The 23,849-nt window shown below is 38.8% G+C and overlaps 1 protein-coding gene across 2 annotated transcripts in view; it reads right to left on the bottom strand.

Annotated features, from left to right (window-relative positions):
- GABRG3 (gamma-aminobutyric acid type A receptor subunit gamma3) overlaps positions 1-23,318 on the bottom strand; it is a 332,908-nt gene extending 309,590 nt beyond the window's left edge. Inside the window, exons 1-3 of one of the 2 annotated variants that reach the window (XM_068681349.1) lie at positions 22,790-23,318; positions 19,974-20,122; positions 5,211-5,278 (exon numbers count right to left, since the gene is read on the bottom strand). In XM_068681349.1, the coding sequence (XP_068537450.1) occupies positions 5,211-5,278; positions 19,974-20,122; positions 22,790-22,842 (270 nt within the window). In that variant the 5' untranslated portion in view covers positions 22,843-23,318. The remainder of the gene's footprint in view (positions 1-5,210; positions 5,279-19,973; positions 20,123-22,789) is intronic. The other variant, XM_068681340.1, reaches the window with a different exon arrangement.
- Between the last annotated feature and the right edge of the window lie 531 nt (positions 23,319-23,849).

The following is a 23,849-nucleotide window of genomic DNA, read 5'->3' as shown; positions in this document are numbered from 1 at the left end:
GTCTCCACATCAAGACTGTTCTTTTAATGCCTATCATGTCTAGTAGAGAAGCAAAATGAGCATGTGGCGACTTTGAAACTGAAGTTCAAAGAAGTCTATCAACACATTAGGGGGCAAAAGAGAGTAAAGATTGCCTTTATTCTACAATACTGAACAGAACAAAAGGCAGCATCCATAAAGATGTATGATATAGGCAAGAGCGTGGACAGAAAAGAATGAAGTGATGAAACACACCAGAGAAACACTCTATGAATTACATTTTCAGATTAACTGAGAATAAAGAAATCAGCATATATCCAGCAGATAAGCAATTAATAGTTTTATGAACAGGTAAGTACAGTTTCTGAGCTTGTTTCTCATGGTGCTTCTTCAATATATTTCCTGTACAGCTGCAGTACAATGAGATTCTGGTTGCTAAAACCACAGAGGTATCAACATTTTCCTTCACCTCCAACTTGTGCTGCAGCCTCATGTTCCTGTATCTACTCAGTTAAAAAAGACTGTAGGTGTACACACACAGACACAGAAGCACACACTTTGATGCTACTGAGATTGAATAGTCTATGTAATCTCAGTGTGTTTATATTTCTGTTCAACAAAAATGCTCCTAGAGGACGGTTTTTTCCCCACCATTTACATCTGATTCCCACTTTGCATATTGACATTGTCTCTTTTCTTTTTCTGTTCTTCTATACACAAACCATTTCTAGTTATCTATAAAAAAATAAAAAATAAAAAGCTGCGGGAAGCCACATTAGTATCTAAGTTTTATACAACAACTTAGAAACCACTTATGGTTGTTAACAAGAATCAGATTGTTGACAAGAACTGGAGCATGGATTTTAATATAAAATTATATGCTTCCTGGACACCATTTTGAATGGTGTAAAATAAAAAGACATTAAGGTACGAAAATGAAGTAATCTTCAATTCACATGCCTATTTTAAAATATATAGTGTGGGGAAAAATAAAATCAAGATTTGAGATGAATTTACTTATTTTAAAAAGTCACGTAGAAGATCCCTAACAGCAGTAGAAATATGTTCATTATGATTACAGAAATAACAACACTTTTAAATGTCAAAAGGTTTAAGTAAATTATTGTGATAGATATGAATATTGCATCCCACAAGTCAGGGTCTCCAGTAACATTATAACATGAAATGGCAAGTAGCAGATTTTTTTAACTCACTCTGTAAAAAGATAAAAAACAGAATAAAGGGATATAATATAAGCACGAGGAGATCTGAATTGGCTCTCAACATCCATGTGTCAATTACTTTAAAATCAACCAGATTATGGTTCTTTTAAATCAGCCTAAACTTACATACTTTTTTTTTTTTTTCCGATAAAGGACAGATAACAGTGTATTTATATGATGAATGGCTTTTATCTTTTAAAAAAGCAAACCTAGAAATTTTAATGGGGTTAAAATCTCAGTGTTTTACATTTTAAAATCCTTGTCTATTAACAATCACCTCTGTCATTTCATAACATCATACATGGCATCAAACACTGAAATAACCTTCTTCAAAGCTAGTGCCAGTGGAGACTACATCCTAGTTTATTATTCAGCTTGCTTTGACTTCTTTATCCTTATACAATGCCTATTTCTTGATACTTAATACTATCTTTTTCTTAGACTACGCCTCAGAGAAATCTTTAATGTCACAGGCAAAGGAAGAGTAACTACTGTAGATTCAGAAAATAAGTTTCTATTGTCATCATAAAGAGGTTATAACGATGAGTCTCTAATAGAAGAGCACATACACTAACTTCCTACAATCACCTGGTTGTTGTTTGTTTTTTTTTTTTTTTCCTGGAGATCTTGAGATTCTAAAAAGATATTTTTGAAAGCAACCAGGGAGTGAATCACTGTTAAGGCCTTTAGGGAAAGCAACAAAAACCTGTCGTGTGGACTATGCCAACTTTGGCACAGAAAGCATTACCTTTGCCTTGATTGAAAGCCTTTTTAAAGCAATTCCTAACATTTCTTTCCCCTGTGGCACTTCCAACCTCATTCTAAGAGGATTTCTTTTTTCTCAGGGCCATAAGTATTCACATACAATTTATCCGAGGCTATCTTTGCTGTAGGCAAGGATCTGGCAGCTACTGTCTTTTCCATGACTGTTAAAGAAACAATGAGAAGTTAATATTCATACTCAAGTCAAATCATGATTACACAAAGTTACTGACACCTAAAAATGTCTGGTCTACGAAATTGGCTTGAACATTCGGTTGAACACCCACTGAATAGACAACTTTAAGAAAATAATTTTACTTTCAAGGTTTCACCCACAGGATGAAAAGTGCTGATCAAAACTGATAAGAAAATACACCTGCAGAGTTTGACCTCTAGAGAAACTCCCCATGATTTTCCCTCAGAAGTATTGCAGATTAAGAAAAATGTGATAGAGCTAAGGGCTAAGTTTGGAAGTACACAGCAGGGAAGTCCTCCTTGTACATGTTGATGATCTCACTCTTGAAACAGAGGAGATGGAAATCAATGCAATCATCTTTCTTTTTGCTCAATCAACTGCCATCTTGCTGAGTTACCTTGACAGAATAGCTCAACTTTTAATAACAATTTAGGGGAGAAAAGCTAAAAGTTCCTGTCCTGCTGAGAAATATAGAGGGAGGTCTATATGTAGTTTCTCTTTTTTTTTTTTTCTCCCTAGAATACTGATCTGAATTCTGTACACAATTCCTCTCTCTTTGAGAGCTCAGTTATACAGTCCCTTCCTTTCTCTTCTTCTGCTGCCCATAATTACCTGCTAATGTTTCTGTTCAGCTCTTTGTGTATTCATGTTCCAGTGTTTCATGGGCTATCTGAAACACTTATATAATTAATAAAAAAATAAGTGAAAATAATTTTTGAATTTTTAATTTCAAAAAAAACATTTTGTGCTTTTTTTTTTTGTTTTCCCAGTAAAGCATCACAGAGCCACTGTTTGCTGTAGCCAAACAGTTGACATTGTAGTATAAGTAAGGGCAAGCATAGCTCCCCAGAGTAGTTCTGCCACTGACGACACAAGTCATCATACAGAACCATAACCTGTAGGTTTTTAAAGAGAATTTCCTGTATTTGTTGTAATTTTTAAACTACAAGCTCATTTCTGCTCTCTCATGTAAGTCTGGACAAACTCCAAAGTCAGAAAGCAGAAATGGAGCCTTTGGACAAAGGTTTGCTACATTTGTGTGCTTTATGTTAAGCTCCTACATCTATAATTAGGTTTGACAATAGAAGTAAACCTCAAAAGTGCTTAGCTAGTTCAGATTCAGTTTCAGTGGGACATACTGTCCACAAACATATCTGAAACTCTGACCATTTATATGATCATCTATACATTTCTATTCAGTATAAATACAGCTTTAAGCAGACGTGAGTTTTGAGACTTAAAACTTCAGGTTTATATATTCTGACTTTTCATTCATCATTATTGTATTTACCTTCTTGCCCTTACAGACTATGCTATTTTTTTTCCATCTGTAAACAAAAAATATCCCTACACCATATTCTTATTGACCATCCCAATAAGAACATCCACTATCAAAGAGATACAGTGCACATTCCTTTAATTGACATTTTGTTGTGTTTTTCCATCTTCGCACCATAATACACCTTAAACTCAAAGTTAAGGGATAAATAAACTAGTCATGTTTTGACTGTGACATAACCAGCTTCCAAGAACCACTAGTTGTTTTTATTAATATTTTTTCCATCTTCCCACCTGAAGAAGTTCCTATTAAATGCTGTCTTAAATAACATTTCAATTTATTTTCCATCACCATAGTATTTTATTTAGAAGGTAATTCAGTGAGGCAAAACAAGTAAATATCCTCACTATTGTTCCTATTCCTTTTGAACAGAGTACCCATGTTAATGCAAGCCATAAACAGAACAAATCTTCCATTAAATCATTCCCTAGAGAACTCATTTTGGTACACAGTTGGGGAAGGGCAAGATAATTAACTATTTATGAGTTCAAGAAATGGAGCAGGTACACCCATTGCTTGGTATTCAGTGCTTCACGTAAAGAAATATGATCAATACATTTCAGAGTCTTTGAATATGTGCCCAAGTTGTTCCTAGCACATAATTTGTTCTGTCTTTACTTGCCAGATTTCCCATTGTCAGAGGCAGGAGGAGTCTTCCCCCAACCCGTGTTTAACACGTTGCAATAATTTGCATCCTCCTTTATACATAGACAATAACAAACACTTGGGCTAAATGACCAGCTTTCAAATTCAGAAGCATTTGTTCCAAAACCACAAGCCATACATGCAGTACACTTATTAGATTCTTATATCACCATAGCACCCACCAGCCTTTGAATGTCAACGGGTACACAAGACCCTGCTTTGATGAGTTAGTATAACATCTTCACTAATAAGTAAATTAAGACATTAACAAGTATTTTTCTTTTTCAGATTCTACTTTTCAGAATTGTAAGATAAAATCAACCTATTTTACAATGGAGGTTATTTCTCTGAATTCAAACCCACAATCACATAAGTAGTCACAGCAACCTATACCTCTACAGCTAAACAACATTCAGCTTGCTTTCTAACTTGTATGTTTTGTTGCAGAACTGAGGAACTTCTTGGAAGTAAGAAGACCACAACAGCTGACCAACCATTACTATTCAATAGGTTCATTTTTGTCACAGTATCACACAAACTATTTTACCTGCCTTTACACATACAATACAGATATGGATAACTTCTTCAAAATTATACTGTAAGGCTAAAGATTGTTGATAACTCGGTGAAAGAAAAATAACCACTGAAGGGATGATGAATTTCAAATAAATATACTGATAATACATGGTATTATTCCATGTTATCAAGTTACTAACTCCATGTTATAAAGTTCCATATATTCAACCAACTCTTGAAACAGCAATCAAGAATTTTCTTGACAGTAGATTTGTTTTATATTTATTTTTCCCTGACTGCTATTTTACCATTCAAAATCTACCTGCATTTTATGGGAGACAACACAGAACATGATACTGCTTGAAGGTTTGTTCTCCTCTTGAAGAGACATAAAAGATTTATCTGAAAAAAACAGAGCTACAGCTGAAAACAGAACTAAATCAGCAATCAAAACAACTTATGCCAGTGTTATTTATTATCTTTTTCAAAAGCTAGTATTGATGCCAAGACCAACAGTCCAGATAAAAATTTTTGTTAGCAAGTCGCTTACCATATTTATTGATGATACAGGACCAATGCTGTTGACATAAATATCAACATCAATAACTGTTGGTTTTACTGTGGAGAAAAAAAAAAAGAAAAATCACTTAATATTATTTTGCAGAAAACATAAGTAATCACTTCAAACAGTTTCCTCCCCAATATCCATAAGGTTTATTCTTCAGATAAAATCAGGAACTACTGAGAAATAAGGATTATGTATCTTCAAGGAAGACAAGGTTCTTTTCCTCCCCACCAATACAAATTACCACAACTTACAGCCTATGGCACTTCATCATCATGATCCTCATTTATCTCAGCAGCAATTTGTTTCAGAAAATTTTATTGATAAGTAGAGTAGCTCAAAGTCAAAACTTAAGTTGACTGACATGAAAGTAAAAAAAATGCAATGTGTATCTTTTTTCCATTTCCTCAACATCCAGGTAGTTTAAAGGACGTTTCTTCCGCACCAATATATATATATATATATATTTATTTTTTTTTTAATTTTTTTTTTTCAGATTTTCTTGTCTCATCAGTCCTGATTTTATCCTTAGATTAAATAACTATAAAATCAATTTAACTAAACTTTCCTCCTTTCAATTTATACTCATTCCCTTCAACTCACATTGCCTTTGCACTCATTCATCTAAAGCATTTTGAATTTGATTTGGTTTAGTTAATACTAGTTTCTCACAAGAACTTCCATGTTTTTAGACTTCCAGAGTTTAATTCAAAGACAACAGGTAGGCCAGATGTCCTTTCTTTAGCTTAGGCATCTAGGATCTATCTTTCTTTCAGCATATTCAGTGTCAGCATACCTGCTGAACATTATTCAGATAGCTCTTCCAGATAACGTAGCATAACTAAAATAATGCCACTCTTCCATAAAGAAGCGTGGTTTTTACCTGTACTGTCTTCCTTCGGATTCTGCAGGATATACATTAACTTCTACGCTGAGATCTGAACTGGTGTATTACTTGTCTCAATAGTTAGTTACTTCAAAACTAAATAAACATATATCATGTTCTAACCTGCATGGCCATAATTGATACAAACCTGTCCCTAATAGGCCAACAGCCTCTGTTCTCCCAGAGGCACCTTCCCTTTTCCATGGTCTTTAAAAATCTCCAGAGAGCAATACAAACCACTGAAGTTGAGGAACTAACACTTCTATCCGACTATGGTGAACTCTGGACTTTTTTGTACTAAACCTTAAGCCACCTGGGCTTGCAGGTACATCAGCTACCCAAAACTCAAGAGAGCCTTCCTCAGGCAAGCTCCTGAGTGGAGAAGTAAGGAACAGTTAAAAACCACAGTTGCAAGGGAAGCTCAGGAGGGTAACAGCTAATTTGTCTGAAGTTTAAGAAGCCATCCAACACAAAGCTGAAGACAGAAAAGAATCTCTGCATGCAAAAACAAATAATTTTTGCCCTATCCCCCAGATTTCAAACAATGAGATGCTGAGGAGTTTTAAGAACCTGAGAAGTTACATGGTTCTGAAAAAAAAATAGGCAAGGCAGGCTGTCTCATCATTTAAAACTTTGTAATGTACTTCTCTCCTCATGAAGACCAGATCTAGTGTTGCAAAAAAGACATTAAGATGTGTACAGATAGTGGTCAAAGATGATAATCATTCTCTGTAATTCATGAAGCACTGCACACTTCTTGAACTGTATGTGGTCAGAGCATCTGGGACCTCATTTAAGGTCATGGTTTCAAATTGTCTGCAGTAGTGGCTTATAAATTCAGATCTTCCCTTCAGCAAAAGAAAAACTGAACTCAGCTGAACAAGCACAACTGATTAATGCAACTCTAATTGTACCCAGCTAATAACTAAATAGGAGTCTAGCAGCTTCTGGTAATGAGACTCGCCTCAAAACGCAGTAATAAATGTCATTACGTAGAAATTGGTAATAGCAGGGAACTACAGCTAGCAAGATAACATACATGGAATAAAAGGCTTTGATCCAGATGGAAGTTCAACACCAAGGAGTTCTGGTAAACACTCTCGCTCTACTCTGAGCTTTTTCCTCTCTGCACTAGTGTGGCCTCACCTCAATTACTGTGTGCAGGTTTGGGTGCCACAAAGAAGGACACAGAACTATTACAGTGTCCAAAAGAAGACTACAAAGATAGTGAAGGGTCTGGAGACCAAGACGTATGAGGAGCAGCCGAGGTCCCTTGGTTTGTTCAGCCCAGAGCAGAGCAGGCTGAGGGGAGGCCTCATGGCGGCCTGCAGCTCCCTCACGAGGGGAGCAGAAGGGCAGGCGCTGAGCTCTGCTCTCTGGGGACAGCGACAGGACCCAAGGGGACAGCATGGAGCTGGGACAGGGTCAGGCTGGGTGTTATGAAAAGGTTCTTCATCAAGAGGGTGGTCGGACACTGAAACAGGCTCCCCAGGAAAGTGGTCACAGCACCAAGCCTGCCAGAGTTCAAGAAGCATTTGGACAGCACTCTCAGATACAGGGTCTGATTTTGGGGTGGTGCTGTGTGGAGCAAGGAGCTGGGCTCAATCCTTGTGAGTCCCTTCCAACTCAGGATATTTTATGATTCTGTGATTCTATGAACATTAACAAGATTAGACTTAGTGATGCACATCAGCATGCAATTGGATCTTGGGAGGATCAGGGACAAAGTTCAGGACCAGAACACAGTGCTTAGAATCCATTTTTTTTAATCACTGCAGTTAAATATATAAATAGGTTATGAGATAATAATTTCTCCTGAATGTGCTGGGCCAAATTCCCTCCTGATGAAAAAGAAATAAAAGTAAAAATAAAAATAAAAATGAAGCACTGTTTTCATAGATGCTAAAGAGTATTTGGTATTATGCACAGCAAAAGTCTAATCTTGAAGCAGAAGAAAACTAAACAGCAGCCATTTCTTATGTCAAACAAAGTCATCTTCTAGCTTCATAAAGTCCTAGAGAAATTAAAATTAAAATTAATAATAATAATAAAAATAATAATAAATCTATATAAGATACTATATTCCTACAACAGCCAAACAGACTGAAAGTTTCTTTGAGTGATATTTTGTTTTCCTAGGCAGAGGTATCAAATAGAATTGTGATACAATTGTATGGTAGGTATGTGTTCAGGTTTTGAAAGAAAAGGCAAAAAAGTAAATTTCTTGTTGCACCCGGTCTTTCATGGATATAAACATATACATGGGAGAACCATCACGTATGAGTTTTAGAGTCCTTACACAAGATTTTAATTCAGAATACCAACTACGATGGGGCAAAGATTTCAAGATTACTTTATTCAAAATGCACTATGAAAAAGAAAATAACTGAGTCTGAAAGTTACCATGTCTTCTGTTTAGAAAGAACTCTTCCTCTACCAGTCTTCAAAAATAAACTGTGATGCATGGGAAGACAGAAATAATCACACTATCAATTGTTCTAAGGCCTGCTCTGTTTTTCTATGTACTACATACAATTGTGAACACTCAGTTCAAGGACTGACTAGGCCCTGCGTGGAGATGCTGAGCTGCAAGCAGATGGAACCTTTCTTCTTGCACAGTCTTGTTGCTCAAGCAACAGAAGTGTTAGTACCTCACTAAAAGTGGCAGTAGGATTACAAATGGATCCTCAGCTTTAGGACTATTTTGATATCGGCAGCAACCCAAAATCATTCAAAAGAGCTGTCAGAAACCCAAAAAAATTACTGACAGAACCACATATATATCACATACTGGACGTGGTGCTTAAGGACGTGGTTTAGTGGGTGACATTGGTACTAGCATGATGGTTGGACCAGGTGATCTTGAAGGTCTTTTCCAACCTTAATGATTCTATGATTCTGTGCAGTAGAGCAACTAAAGGTTGTCGACAAATGTACCAACCTTCTCAAAGTTCTTTGATACAGTTTTTAATATATGGTGGTTAGGTTTCCCTGAAAGACAGTGTAAGCACATCCAAGTAACTAGTGTTATACTGCTACACAGTGCTATCTAAGGTTAGCTAACTGTTTATCGCCATCATTCCATCTTCAAACATGTTGGTTTTAATCGAGAAGGGGACTTATCAAGCCAATCAAAATATCTGCAAACAAAACTAGAGGTCACATGAATATTTAGCTAGTAGTCCCCATCTGATCCAAACGTCATGTCTTTGAGACAGATGAGTGTTTATATTCCGGTCAGTCTTGTGACTATCACATTGCAAAAACATCCAAGTGAAATTTGTCTACAAACTTCAGACAGTTTAAGAGAAATCTCGACACAGGAGTTGTGAGTTCAGCACTGTCTGCAAAGCTCAGTAAAGAAGCCAGGTCAACACTTGGCCAGTAAGCCTAAAGCTAGGTCAGGTATGTCCACACAACTACAAAATACAGAAACAACCGATTTTGTGTAGTCCTCTCTTAGATATACATTGGTGAAATAAACAGTGCCAGAACTTGAATCTCATTAAAATCCAAGTAGATCTTACTTCTGGACACATGCAAGCAGATCTAGTGTGTAAAAAACTGGGCAAGTAAATCTGAAAGAGAATTTTAAAAGATTTGCGAGGAAATGAAAAAGGGTTTGTTGAATAAATTCACACATCTTTTAGTGATAAAATCTTCAATAAATTGCCAATATTTTAATGTGCTTATTTTGTATTTTAAATCATCCTGTCCTTTTTAAATCCCTCTAAATTTTGGTGGATATCTGCTACTCAGAACTGATGCTTATTTCATGAATGAGACCGATTTTGCTTTCTCCCTACAGAAAGCTTCCTCCACATTTGAAGTCTGTCCAAATAGCATTTATGATTCTGCACAAATCATAAATATTTAGAATTATTTTTAAAAGTTTAATGTCTATAAATATTTTTATTGGAAAGCTCATTTAAGCATGAATAGAACTGGCTGGGCTCTCATAAATTTTAAAATAAAATTCATTTTTGTAGAGGTTTAACCTTTTTTACATTGCTCAAGCAACTCTCAAATCTAAATTGCGCTTTTTTTAATCAATGTACTGGTAGTAAAAATCTTATAGATCAATATACACTTATTTATAGAAGCAAAGCAATTAGCAGTAGATTTTTAGAAGGCATATAACCTGTTCTGGAAATACGCAGACCCTAAACTCAAAGTTCCACAAGGCTCCTGATCAAAAAAGTTTTCTGAACACGAAAGATTAACAAGATTGGTCTTACGGTAATGAAATAGTCCTTGAAATTACCCTGCAATTATATTTTACATTATCTCATTTGCACATAAATTGATATTTTTTAACTGCAGAAAAGCAGTAATAAATCTTTAGACAGTTATTGGTAACTGTAGTAGTTGTGATTATTGTGTTATTGTTTACTTTCCATTAGTGGTGATGACTATTAATATTTTCCTACATGACCTTACAGGTGATATCTAATTACTTTTTTGTTCCTGTAAAACAAACTGCTATTGCTAACAAGTCCCTTCTCAGAGAGAGTTGTAGTCAGCTAAAACTTCTGTATTTTAGGACAAATTACCACACTTGGAAAAAAAAAAATGGTTAATGGGTCAATGAGAGGGGGGGAAATTAAGGAGCCATTTTTTCAGCACAGCAGACAATGGGCTTGACCAAGTCCTTCACTTGCTACAGCCAAGTAAACTCTGACAAAACAGTCACCCCCATGATTTAAAATCAAACTACCAAAAGGGAACTGCAAATGAAAATCAGAATGAAGATTAAAAATTGGGTGTAGACTTGAAAGACAATGTGAATGAACACAGTACCAGGATGAGAACAGAGTCTTTCGAACATGATTATATTCACGTGCTAGGTTCTGTTGCCTTTCTGTCCAGGACTGTGAATGACAACGTACACATAAAAAGACTCCCTCCGTCAACTATGAATCTTTTACCACTTTTATTCTTCTTTCACTATCAGCATCAATCAGTCATTAGCACTTTCATCTTTCATTTATCTTTCCCCAATGCACAAGCTGTGATTTTTATGGTATTGTGATGTTTGGCAATGAAAACTGTAGCCCTTACATGGTTAGGCTGGTTTTACTATGACTCCCTGAAGTTTCCATTATGGCTTTATTTATATTCATGGTGGGTAGTTCCTATGTGGTACCATAAGACCCAAAAACAATTAAATTTGTTCCTGCAAAGTCTGGCAAGCTAGCAAACAAGGTCTGGATGAATAACACTAGTCACAGGAAAACTATACAATTGCAAAAGAGAACAACGTTTTCAAATAATATGTGCAGAAAATTCTCCTTCCTTAAAAATGACAGAAAAATCTTCTGCTTTGTGCTACAACCTTGAAGTGAGAAATGTACATCTGCCAAATTTACAAATACCTGCCCAGAAAGCATCTTTGATAAAACAAAAAATAAACAAACACCTGTAAATATATTTCTGCATTTTGAAGAGCCAATATAGTCTAGGTAACCACAAAAATAAGGAGAGAGATAAAAGGGGATGTGTAATGGGTATCTCAGACTTTCCCTGATTTTTGCCTAACTTTCGATCTATGGCTTCCTAAAACTATATGCTGCTTTCCCTGCTTCATCTCTGATTCCTTAGGTGAACCTATGGAAAAGAAGAGAAAAGAACTGAAGCTGCTGTATATAATTTTGGGTCTGACAGTTTAGCTAAAGAGTTTGGCAAATATTAATTGTTAACTAAACTTCCCTACCAACAATGCCTCTTAAGACTCAGTCTGAGTGTGTATCAAGTCATTTCAACAAGTAATCACTGCCAGGAAACAAGACTCTGAATAAGTTATCTGAATAAATGAATTATTTACATTCACACAGATCGTGTCTTATTGCAAGGGACCTTGCTGTTAAGTACTCAGTTTAAAGGTCTCTTTCTCAAAAACAAACCCAGTATGTCTCTGTCAATCCAATAGACTACATGCAAGACTTAACTACTGCTAAGGTACAAGTGGCTCCTGAGACATGAGACAAAAGAGCAGTCTTATCTGCAAAGAACTGTATTACTTGGGTTACATTATTAGATTAGTTTCAGAAAAACACAATGTTTGAATATTGAAATATTTCTATACATTGAAACATTGTCAACTTCAATTAAAATTTTGCTTTTCAGCATTGATTTAAACCAGGTCTTAAAAAAAAAAAAAAAAAAAAAAAAAACGCTAAATAACAATAAGCCACATTCTTTTTTCTATTTAAGCAGAAACATTACATTTGAGGGCTGCAGGGTCACTACATTAGAATAAAACTTCTCTAATTATCCTTTGAGTATGTCCCGTAAGAGTTTTACCCAAGAGGAGGAGGAGCAAAAAGTACAGTTTTTCCCCTTGACAGCTGAGAAGCTGTGAACCAAACCAGGTCAGTAATCAAACTCACAAAATCACCTTTGCTCATCTCCATGGTTAGTATCTTAGAAAAGCGGAATGTATGTGTGAAAAAAGTTAATCGTCAACAGCCTATGCTAATAAGGTATATTCTCATGCTAGATTTTGAATGAAGCTATGTTTGATGTACTGTCACTACACTGGCACCAGAGTAGGATTAGGTGCAACAAGCACCTTTTTATGTCATGTTTTAAAACTCAGACTTGGACTGCAGATTTCAAAATCTAAAGCTTGGGCTTTGGAGTAGCCATAGAGCAGTTTATCCATTATTTATTAGCCTTGTTACTAATATTTGGGAAGTGTTTGTGGTAAAGTTTGCAGAACAAAATGTCAATTACTAAAGATGCTACAGAATTAAAACTCCTGCAAGCAACTGAGAAATCCCTTCTATCCTCCCACACAGAACAGAGATTGCTCTTACTTGTACTGAATAGCAACCCTTTTCTCAGGAACATTCCTCATATTGGTGTGCTTTTACATAAAGCATGGGAAATAACTGGCACCAAAATAAGTTTCATATTTACTGTATTACCCGTGGAAACAGGCAGCTAATGGATTTCCAGTTTGGTGGCTGAACCAGAACAAAAGTTTTCTGGATATCCACTTTCCTTTCCCAAAAGAAAGTATCAATAAAAATCAAAACATTCCTGATTTTTTTTCTTATGCTCTTTTTTACCTCCTGAGCTCTCACTAGATTCATCCAATTCCTAGCTGAGTCTTGACCACAGCATTCCTAAATTATTTTATATAACCTATAAACCGTCCCTATAAACCATATAGCCTCCCATATAAACCTAAATTGAACTAGTCTCCACAATCTTCTGCGATGATCAATACTAGAAACCAGGACTATGACTCTTCCTTCCTGAGATCTACCATAACACAAACAAGTTCCTCTCTCTCTCCTTCCCGTTTTGTAGTACCTTTAACCACTGCTGAGACCTCCACGTAGAACTGTCTATAATCAGTCCTTAAATGACAGCTATCTTTCTCACTACTTCCTAAGCACTCTGACACTGTCTCTCATAAGCTAGCACAAAAAGAGCCTTACACCAGAAAGTAGTAATTTTGCCTTGCATGACAGTTTACAGCTTTCTCTGTGCAATGATCTAGGAAATATTTTGATCTGGGAGGCAATAAGCAACCCCCTGTCACCACATATGGGGAAGCCTTGCTGGAGCTAATTTAAAGAATATCAGGTGTGGCAATCAGCAGCTAGCAAAAATAACTTGACAGCCACGGCGGTAATAGCCTGTGGTGCACTTTAGGGTGCATTTCTGCAAGGCCCGCCGGGAAGGCAGGTCAGAGAGAAGAAAGGTTCTGCTGCAGCCTCAGAACTCAAGGTTTTCATTAAGCATGTGCTTGAAAATGCACATCTTCTTTAAAAAGCAACAGAATAAAAGTTGTGCCCACTCACCCAACAGATCTGCTCCTGGCTTGCACTGAGAAACTGCTTAAATCAGCTATAGAGAAAACTTTCATCAGCCTGAAAAGAGAACTGCTATTAAACCCTGCCTGGCCAGCACAGTAAATGCATGTCGGACAGAACTTACTCTACTGTTTGTCAACAAAAATGAGCCCACCTATTTCTACTTCCCACGCCTTTACAAATCTATGCAAGGCACTGAAAGTTGCACAGCTGTTTGTGAGACTACTCTGGTCTTGACAAAATTGGCTAACAAAAATACTTTAGGAGCAAAGAAAACCAGATTGACACTCTATACAGACAGAATCTGTGGAGTCAGAAGACAAAAAGGCATTAAAATAGGTTTATGTGGGTGGGCATAAATATAAACAAATAAGCATACACTTTAAAGTGAATTTATTTGAGGTTGTAAATAGACAATAAATACAGGGGACCAATAGAGGCTATAGGGATGACATAAAGGATCACAGAGGAATCTTAGTTATTGCAGTTTTATCAAAAAAAAAGAAGAAAAAGCAGGCATTAGCAGTCAAACTGCCACAGAACACAAGTTGATAATTCTACCTTCAACACGTGCAGTTCAGATCTTTCCCCAACAGAATGATACATTTGAAAAACCAAAGATGCAAACATGCAATACAAATCATCCTACTGCTCTTTTCTACCCTTTAGTGAATAATAACATTAAAATCAATATTATTCATAGTTGTTTTGTCTCTCCCATAATGTTCTTGCCTCAGGTCTGACTTGATGTCAGCTAAGTAACTCTGAGGCACAAGAAGTTCTGTCTTGTAACTTTATATTCCTTGATTTTTTTTTTCTTTTCTTTTTTTTTTTTTAAGCTTCATTGCTAACACTTACGATCACACTCTACTTTCAATTGCCCTGGGTAGTTTGAATACACTCTAGTAGTCCCCTCTAGTTGTTTTTTTTCTTAGCAGCACTATTTTGCCTCAGTCTCTGAAATAGAGGCTAATTGAAAGTATTAAACTTTCCCTGGCAGATCATAAATAATTGCAAAGATCATTGCAGCAGCCTGAAATGCAGGGGAAATAACATCTACATTGTTGGGCTTTTTTAGGCTTTTTTTTTTTTAAATGCTAAACCAGAAATTTATCAATTTCCTAACTCCACTTTCTTGCATTAGGAACACCATGGGGAAAGGTAATGGACAGCAGTTCTGGCTGTTTATACCTGGCAAGCATCTGTAACTCCATGTTCTAGTCCTGTTGTGTTCTGGGAGAGGTATTTCAGGAGCTGGGAAAAAGCGCAGGTAATTGCAGGAAGGCTGGAGAGCACTTGGTCAGACTGCAGGGTGTGTTTAAGAATACCCTTTGCACTGAAATTAGAGTGCTGAGGTAACTGCTTGCTAAAGATGCTTAGGGAATGATTGTGTTCTCTACAAAGTACTGGAGAAATAACGTGTTTTCTTCCACAGCAGCAAGTTGATATTAAGAAGGAAGCTCAGAGTTCAGCTCAGCTTATGAATTAACGTTAATATTACTACTGCCTTGTCATGACTTAAATTTTGCACATTAGTTATTGCTTCTTAGAAAACAAGATGAAATAAAATCTTCTTCCTGAGGTAAGCAAACTAGCTACCAAAAGTCAATTCTTGAGACATATAATGCTCTTCATGCTCCAAATGAGTACTGTGTCCCAAGACCAGTTTAGGGTGAGTTTTTTTCCTCTCCCTACTAATGTCAAAATTCCAAAACCTCTCACATAGTAACCTTTTTTATGGGTTAGGTGAGTTTCAAAACAAAAGAAAAAAAAAAAAAGTTACTAATATCTCTCACACATAAAGCTCACTCAGGGAATATGATGACCCACCTTGTAAATTGGGTGAAACGTTTACTTTGGAGGAATACACTGTTACATTTTTTTTTTTTTCCGTATTTAAGACAATTTAAATTCCATATGAAAAGTAAGTGCTAAACAATGTAGTGTAATAAAGCTAGTTTTTATTTTCTAGGACTCCATTGTGCACTAGGCTGTTCTTTATGGAAGGTGAGAATGAAGGCTTCATTAAAGTAAACTGACCTGAAGTTTATTTTTCTTTGCCATGGGCTATTTAATTTTCTTGTGGTTTGAGTTTTCTTAAAAATAATAAAATAAAATAAATAAAATAAAACAACACAGAACTTAGATTTTGAATCAGTTAATCAAAGGAAAAAAAAAAAAAAAAAAGAGCAATGGCAAAAAAGCCGGGATATTAATAAAATACATTAAGACTGAGATTTTTCTAGATGTAATCATCATCATCATTCTACTCTGTGGCCTGCTGATTTGTCTATTATTTCTGTTGTTGTTTTATTTGATAAACAGAGAGTAAAATTTCAAGGCCAGAACTTGTATCCTACTAAATGGCAGGAGTTAATCCAGTGTGATGTCAGGAAAAAAAAAAAAAAAATCACTCCACACACTTAGAAAATATTGTGTATTCTGTGAATGGGTCTTCACTTCGAAGGACTTTAAAACATACTCTGGAGTACCTGCCTAAGGAAGAGATTTTAAGACCTTCACAGTTCAGAGTATATTTACTTGTTACCTGGGACTGGTTCATTTCAGACCATGTAACAGAGCCATGATTCTCAGCCCTATAATTGTACCTGGTAAAAAGCAGATAGAAATGATGCTAAGATGCTTTGTCTCCATAAAACACTTCTTTAATCAGTACACTACCATAAGCTCTTCAGTGTGAGGTGCTTTCTCTTCTCTTCCTTTTTCCTTTTTTTGTTTTTTTTCCCCCCAGTTCCATGAGACATGCATGTTCTGTGGTATGCTGGAAAACCACCAGATGCTACCATTAAAATGAAAACCCTCACAAGTTTTGATAGTTACAGAGACAAGAACTCTATGAAATGTGTGGCCACAGGGGATGCAGTCAGACATGCCCCTGCTGGTAGAACACTTTGTTTCTGAAGTCTGAAGGCTCCTTTTACCTACACGTGTTTAAGTTGTCATATTTCTGATACCCTTCACAGCGTAACTACTCTGCCTGATCCTTGTTCTGTTCAATCCTTCCTTTAAAATCCTGGCTTGAAAGCTTGAACGTAATGCCTGTACTGCCCAGCACCACCAGCTGAACACAGATCTGAGCACGTGTTCTGACCAACATTCAATTACATGAAAACCAAGGCCAAACATAAGGGAGGATAAGAAACAAAACAAACAAAAAGCACTGCCAAAAAGAAAAACGCAAGCCCTGGCCTGGTATATTAGCATTGACCTATAGACTCTTTACAGTACTTTAGATGGGCTGGGTGGGATAGGAGGAAGGAGAGTGGCTGAGGGTCTGTTTACAAGGGTCCACTCACTGATGAATATACTCCTGGCCTGGAGGTGATGTGATTACTGAATTACTTGGTGCCCAGAGTGCGGCAAGTGGGCACTCACAGTATGCCTGTACAGTGCCAGAAAGTACCTGGACATACCTGAGTTAATCAGAATGTCAGGTTCCCTAGGAAGGATTAAAAAAAACACAGAAAAGCCACCACCTGAGCCAGCATGCACTCTCATTTGTCATATTCTCCTCCCTGTGGCCTTTGGTTTCCAAAAGTGTGTTCCCCAAAAAACTAAAAAATCCAGTCCTAAACTATGAAAGTCCAGAGAACTCCATTCCAACTACATTCAGAAAGGAGATAATTTCTTAAGGAGCACCGCTGAAGCTACCCACTGTTAGAAATAGTGGTTTTGCAATAGAGGTTGGAAAACTTGAGTGTAGAGCAATGTGGCATGAAATGGTCAATCTCCTTTGTCCTGTAGAACAACTGATTTTGCTTACAGGCAGCACTGCACAAATTTAAGGCCATAACAAGTAGCTGACTGCATGTGAGTTCTGGATTTAACCCTCAGTGCCTTTCATATGCTGCACTTCTGCTTGATTCTGAAGACTACTTCTCTCTTCCTGCTCTGGTTAATTCCATGCTTCTTATAAACTCCAAAACATGCATTTTCTTTTTCTACACTCTATGTTATCTAGTCTACTCCTTTCCCCTCCCCTAGGGCTTTTACTGATAACATATTAACACTGGGACCTTCAGGGTAAGGATGCAGTTCTGTGGCCAAGAGAAGTTGACCATCTCGTTCAGGTGATAACCTTCTCCCAGATGGAAAGGAAGATGTGCCAGTCTGTGAGCAACCACCTGGCATTTCAGGGAAGCAAGATTCTCTAACATTCTGATTCTCTAACATTCCCCTGATGTTCTCCTTAGTCTCCTCAGCTTCAAAAGGGCAACGTTATTTATCTGCAAAGGTAGGTGAAGAGGGAAGAGAGACCAGGGAAGGAAGCACAGAGGTGAAGTAACTTCTCCAGCATCTGAACAACACTCAGCGCAAGTTCTGAAGTAGCCAGATTCCTATCAGTGAGAAAAACGGCTTTGGGCTGAGATGCTTAGTAGAAATAGATAGATGTAGTCAAGAACTGTAAAGTATTTCTTTGGTACTATATACAAAGAGCTATGTAATTTAACTCCTTTCTCTAAAACAGGATTTATGAAAGTTTGTGGAGAGACAAAAGGGATTACTTTGGTAACAATGATTTTCCAGTGCTGTAGGCTATGTCTGACCTCTATAATTTTACAGCAACTGACGTGGGGACTTTGAATGATTACTTTGCCCCACATTGGCATAACATAATTTACTTCAACTGAAGTCAGTGATATGAAGACATAGTGTACAAAGTAAAATTAAAAAAAAATGTCTGAGAATGTCTTCCAGATGTTGATATGGATTGGGGAACTGTATTAAAGCACTTTTCCATAAGATATTAAAGATCAGCTGAATCCAATATGACAAACTAAGTAGGAGAGAAAAATGACACTCCATCATAGAAGCAGAGACGTCTATCAAATATGATCTTAGTAAATACTACAGAAAAACAAAGTAGTATCTATAAAAAGAAATATAAAGTACCCTTCTTTCATAGCATGGCATAGTGTTGTTTTTTTTATGGTGTTTTTTTTTCCCCTCTGGAATTGTTGTAACATGTAGCTGTGAGACACAAATAATTCTAAAGGGAAATACCCACAGATAGCTCTTACTTACATCTAAACTTACCCAAAGGGATGACCTAGTAAGTACATCAACACATATGCCATCACAAAATAGTGGTCTGTTATAATCAGTGGTAGAAGTTCTCTCTTTAAACTCTTTTCAAAAATTTAGCAACAGTAAATTATCTTAGGTGGCTGTTTCCAGCTTCCCCTGTTCCCAGTTTATTCTGAACTACGTGCAAGGTGCAGTAAATGTAAATGATAAGTTATCTCTGATTTCTGTCACACAAGCTGGACAGCAGTTGGGCTACAGCCGTTCTGATCTAAAGATGCAAACAAGACATAACCATAAATGGTAAAAAATATTGGCTTGAAATAACATTATAAAAATTAAAAAGAGATTTAAAAAGAAAATAGCTCAAAATGGTTATATGTTATACATAGGTAATTACTAGCTCGTATCTAAATGTATTCCTATATGTATGAGTACTGCCTGTGAGACACTTCATTCTATCAGATTTCACTGGAGATAAGGTATTTGCTGGTTTGGGGGAGAAAATATCTATTTACACAGGCAAGTCCTAGTGCCTTCTTCTCATCACCAAGGAACGTAACTTCTGTGATCACACTTTAGAGGCAGTAGATGCACGCTCTTCTCTTGCTGTGCCCTACTTTTTGATTTTAATATACCTTTTTTTTTTTTTTTGATTACTCCTCAGAGCCTGTGGCTTAAGTTTTCCATATGCGTGTATTGGATGACAAAAGAGGTAAGTTTGTTCACAAGCCTGCCAAAGACCTAGAGCTAGCCTTTCCGTCTCTTTGTACAAACTATACACACAAACTAGAGTTTAGCATGCCAAATTACCTTCACATCTTCCCATGAGAATTAGTATTTAGAGGAAGCTCACTTGGAAATGAATATGAGCCAAGGACACTTAATCTCCACTCTCACAAACATTTGTGTGCGCTAACCAAAATGTAACATAATGCCTTTTCGGTGTCCGTAGATACTTTTCCTCCCTGTGCAGAAAGGAGTACTTACTTCCAATATCTGGCCGTAGTTTTTTGTCATACTCTCGCAATAGCTTGTTTAGTATGAGAGTCACATCTGTGTCCTGTGTTTTTGGAGCTAAAACCCATTTTTGGTTGGTTGTTCCATCTTCATATTCATCTTCTTCAACCTTTCTGGAACTGCAATAACAAATCAAATAATAGATATTATTTTACATAACTACAAAATGAGAATTCACATTCTGAGTACATCTGCAGAGTCTTTTTAAGAAGTTCTAGATTTCTCCCTTGGTTTTGTCTATCTACCCAGTCTTAAGCTGTTTTTACAACAGGATGTTCCCATTAACAGCTGATGAGTATCTGAGGATGGGTCAAAAGTGAAACTCATTTTGAAGTTGTCTTCTGCCAGTCTCTCAAATAAGTAATTATCTGTGCGTCAATACAGCTATCAGAATAGTATTTAACATCCTATATTTTAAACAACCTATCCCAACTGCATAGTTACCCAATACATTTACAATACACTCTTACAAGGAGCAAACATCTGCAGTATTATTTTATGAATCCATCAAGACAACTGATCCATCTCTTGCACAAAGGCTAATAAGAGTATTAAAAATTCAGACCTTTTAATACTTCCTGATCATTTTATCTTATTAATAAATTATTATATTCTCAGTGCCTGAATCTCAGAGTTTAATGTATTACAAGGCTTAGAATTAAGAGCTTGCTCCTTGAATATAAGATGGATTATCACAAGCACACAAATACGTTTCATAAATTAATTGGAATTTCAGAGTCTCCCTGTGGTTTTCATGACATTTTTAAAAAACAGCTCTACACCAAGAGTTATGACTCTCTTTTCCTTCACAGGTGGATTGCTTTTATTTTAAGAGAATGGTAATGCAAATGTGGTGAAACTACAGTTGCCCAGGAATCACAGCTAGAGCTACTTTCACACGTGACTAATTTCATTTGTGCAGTTTTTTTTGTGCACGAACAGTAAAATGTTGATTTGAAGATGTATCCTTTGGTATCTTAGAAACCAAATCTGTTTGATCTCTCTCGCTGGAGAAAATCCATTACAGTTAAACTGAGATGAAGTTATTGGGAGAAAAGGTAACCTCAGTGGCAGAACCCACAGCAGTAATAATCAATTGCTTGGACCTGCAATTGCCCTGGCAATGTGCTGTTATTTTGCATATTAGCCACAAATCGCTTGATATGACCTCACAAATTTCAGGTGACCTGGGTACAATTTCTTAATAATTTTTTGAAATCTAGCCCCTAAGAATCTTGTACTGAGAGAGCTCATATAACCAAGTTCCAGAAGTATATAAAACTTGGGGAAATATTTGAATAGATGAGTTACTTCTCTGTTAGTGAGTTGTATTTTTTATAACTTGATCTTTTTTTTGTTGGAATTCACACAATGAGTATTTAAAAACCCTAAGAGGATCCTTTGTTTTTTCTTTTCTCCCTCAGGTTCACAACAAGCCATATGTTTTAATATTGCAGTTCCGGGACCATTCTCAAAGGAGGCACCATCTCCAAGCACACACAGTTGATATTCCACAGCTGAAACACTGCAGTGATGCTGAATTGCTGATAGGAAAGGAGTACATGATCATACATCTTTTTCTGCTACACTCACCACAACTTTACTGGAGACATTCAGACTGCACGTGGAAACAAGAATCGAGTTCATGTAGGATCATGATTCCCATTTCAGGGAACAGCTTCTTTATAACCAGTTGCTAGTACGATTCTAGGCACTAACAGAGCTCTTAAATCCCCTCAAACTAGCAGCTTGCTTCCTAGAAAGCACCTCCAAGTGATGTAAATTCCTACCTACATCCCAAATTAAGACTGGGGGTGGGAGAGGTTTCACAGTGAATCAGACCAACACAGTAGATAGACATTTTTCAAGGTGTTTTGTTCTCCTCCTCAAGAGTTTCACTTCTCTTGCTCGCCTCTGTGCAATTAGATTCTTGGAAGGCACCTGAGGTTGCCATTTCCCCTGTAGCCTTACTGGGGACTGCCAAACTCCCAGCTTATTCCTGCTGTCCACAGAGATGATGTTGGGCCATTCCCAAAGGGTGAGGAAGAAGGGCTACACACCTTCCCCAACCCCCCCCTCAGGGGCCACCAGCTTTGACCCTATGAGGAGACAGAGGAGGCAGCAAGCAACCCACCAAGCAAAAAGGCTTTTCCCCAAGAAGCTGTAGGGGAATGCGCTTATTTCATGGGTCAAGAGTGATCTGCACTGGGGGTTGCCACGAAGCAGCTTCGGGTTCCTGTGAGGACTTGGGAAGGGCAGAGGGAAGGGCAGAGGGAAGGGCAGAGGGAAGGGAAGGGAAGGGAAGGGAAGGGAAGGGAAGGGAAGGGAAGGGAAGGGAAGGGAAGGGAAGGGAAGGGAAGGGAAGGGAAGGGAAGGGAAGGGAAGGGAAGGGAAGCCCTGCCCGTCCCCAGGCCCCTCTCCCGCCTCGGGGTGCCGGGGCGGCTGGCAGCGCCCAGGACCCCTGGGGGCCGTTTTGCCCCGCGGGGTTCATGGTCGGCAGCGGGCGAGGCGGGCAAGGGCAGCCCCGGGCGCGCTGAGGCGACCCCGGGACCCGGCAGCTGCAGGCAGGGTAAAACTTTCTGCCGGGCCGGCTCGGGGGGAGCCCTCTCCGGCCCCCTCCGCCGGCGTTTGGGAGGGAAGCCCCGGGACGGCGGCAGATGGGAGAGCCCGGTGTCCGCACCGGGCGGCGAGCACCCCCAAACTCCGGAGAGCCGCCCTCGCAAACCCCGGCGCGGGGAGGAGAGGAGACGGAGGGGTGGGGAGGCGAAAAGGGAGCGGGGACTTACCGGGCGTGAAACACCGAGAGGAGGAAGAAGACGGCGAGGAGCTTAGCGGGCATGGTCCGGGCAGAGCTGGCCAGGTAAGGGGTGTAGCGGGACCAAGGAGAGGCTGCGGGAGGCTCGCATGCGAACGGCAGCGAGGAAAAGCTCTGAGTCTCCCCTCCCGTGTCTCCGCAGCTTTATACCCTGAAGAAAAATACCCCCGTTCACACTGCTCCGGGAAGGGAGGGGGGAGTGAAAAAAAAAAAAAAAAAAAAAAGCCAAAGTGGGCTGGGTAGGGGGGGAAATCCCCGTCGGAGAGCCCCTGCCGGGGCCAGAAGCAGAGCGGGGTCTCGGCGGTGTGAGCGAGCTGCGGCGCTTCCCGCACCCCGCCCGCAGCCGTCGGGAGCAGCGGGGCCGCCCCTCCCGCTCCCCGCCGTGCCCCCCCCGGCTGCCGAGCCCCGGCCCCGCCGGGGAAGGGGCGCTCCTCGCCTCCCCGCTCCTCCCCACGCACGCACACACCTCCCTTCCCTTCCCTTCCCTTCCCTTCCCTTCCCTTCCCTTCCCTTCCCTTCCCTTCCCTTCCCTTCCCTTCCCTTCCCTTCCCTTCCCTTCCCTTCCCTTCCCTTCCCTTCCCTTCCCTTCCCTTCCCTTCCCTTCCCTTCCCTTCCCTTCCCCGCCGCGCAGAGCCCAACAGGTACCCCCCGCACCTTCCTCCCCTCCTTCCTCCTCCTCCTCCTCCCCGCTGATCGGGGGTGCCGGGTGCTGTGCCGCTGTGCCTAGCTGCTTGCTGCATCGCTACAGGCATCTATATGCGTGCCTACACCCGTATAGATCTATAAGGCAGAATGTATACATGTATGTACGTATGCGACAGACCGGGCTGCGTGGCTTTTTGAGGGGCATCGTTGGGATAAATGAGGTTGTGTTTTGTTTTGTTTTGTTTTTTTTTTTCTGCAGCAAAGTGTGTGCAGGGCAAAAAGAGTTTGGGTCTGGACATCGCGTGTCTTTCTGCTCCGCTAGGATGAGATTTTTTGCGACTCCGGGTGTCTTTTCAGCAGGCGTCAGGGTGATAAAGAAAATCCCC

Source organism: Anas acuta, chromosome 1 (assembly GCF_963932015.1).
Source record: "Anas acuta chromosome 1, bAnaAcu1.1, whole genome shotgun sequence".
NCBI classification, from domain to species: Eukaryota; Metazoa; Chordata; class Aves; order Anseriformes; family Anatidae; genus Anas; species Anas acuta.
The sequence above is the reverse complement of the archived record's forward strand: the minus strand, read 5'-3'. Positions and strand labels throughout refer to the sequence as shown.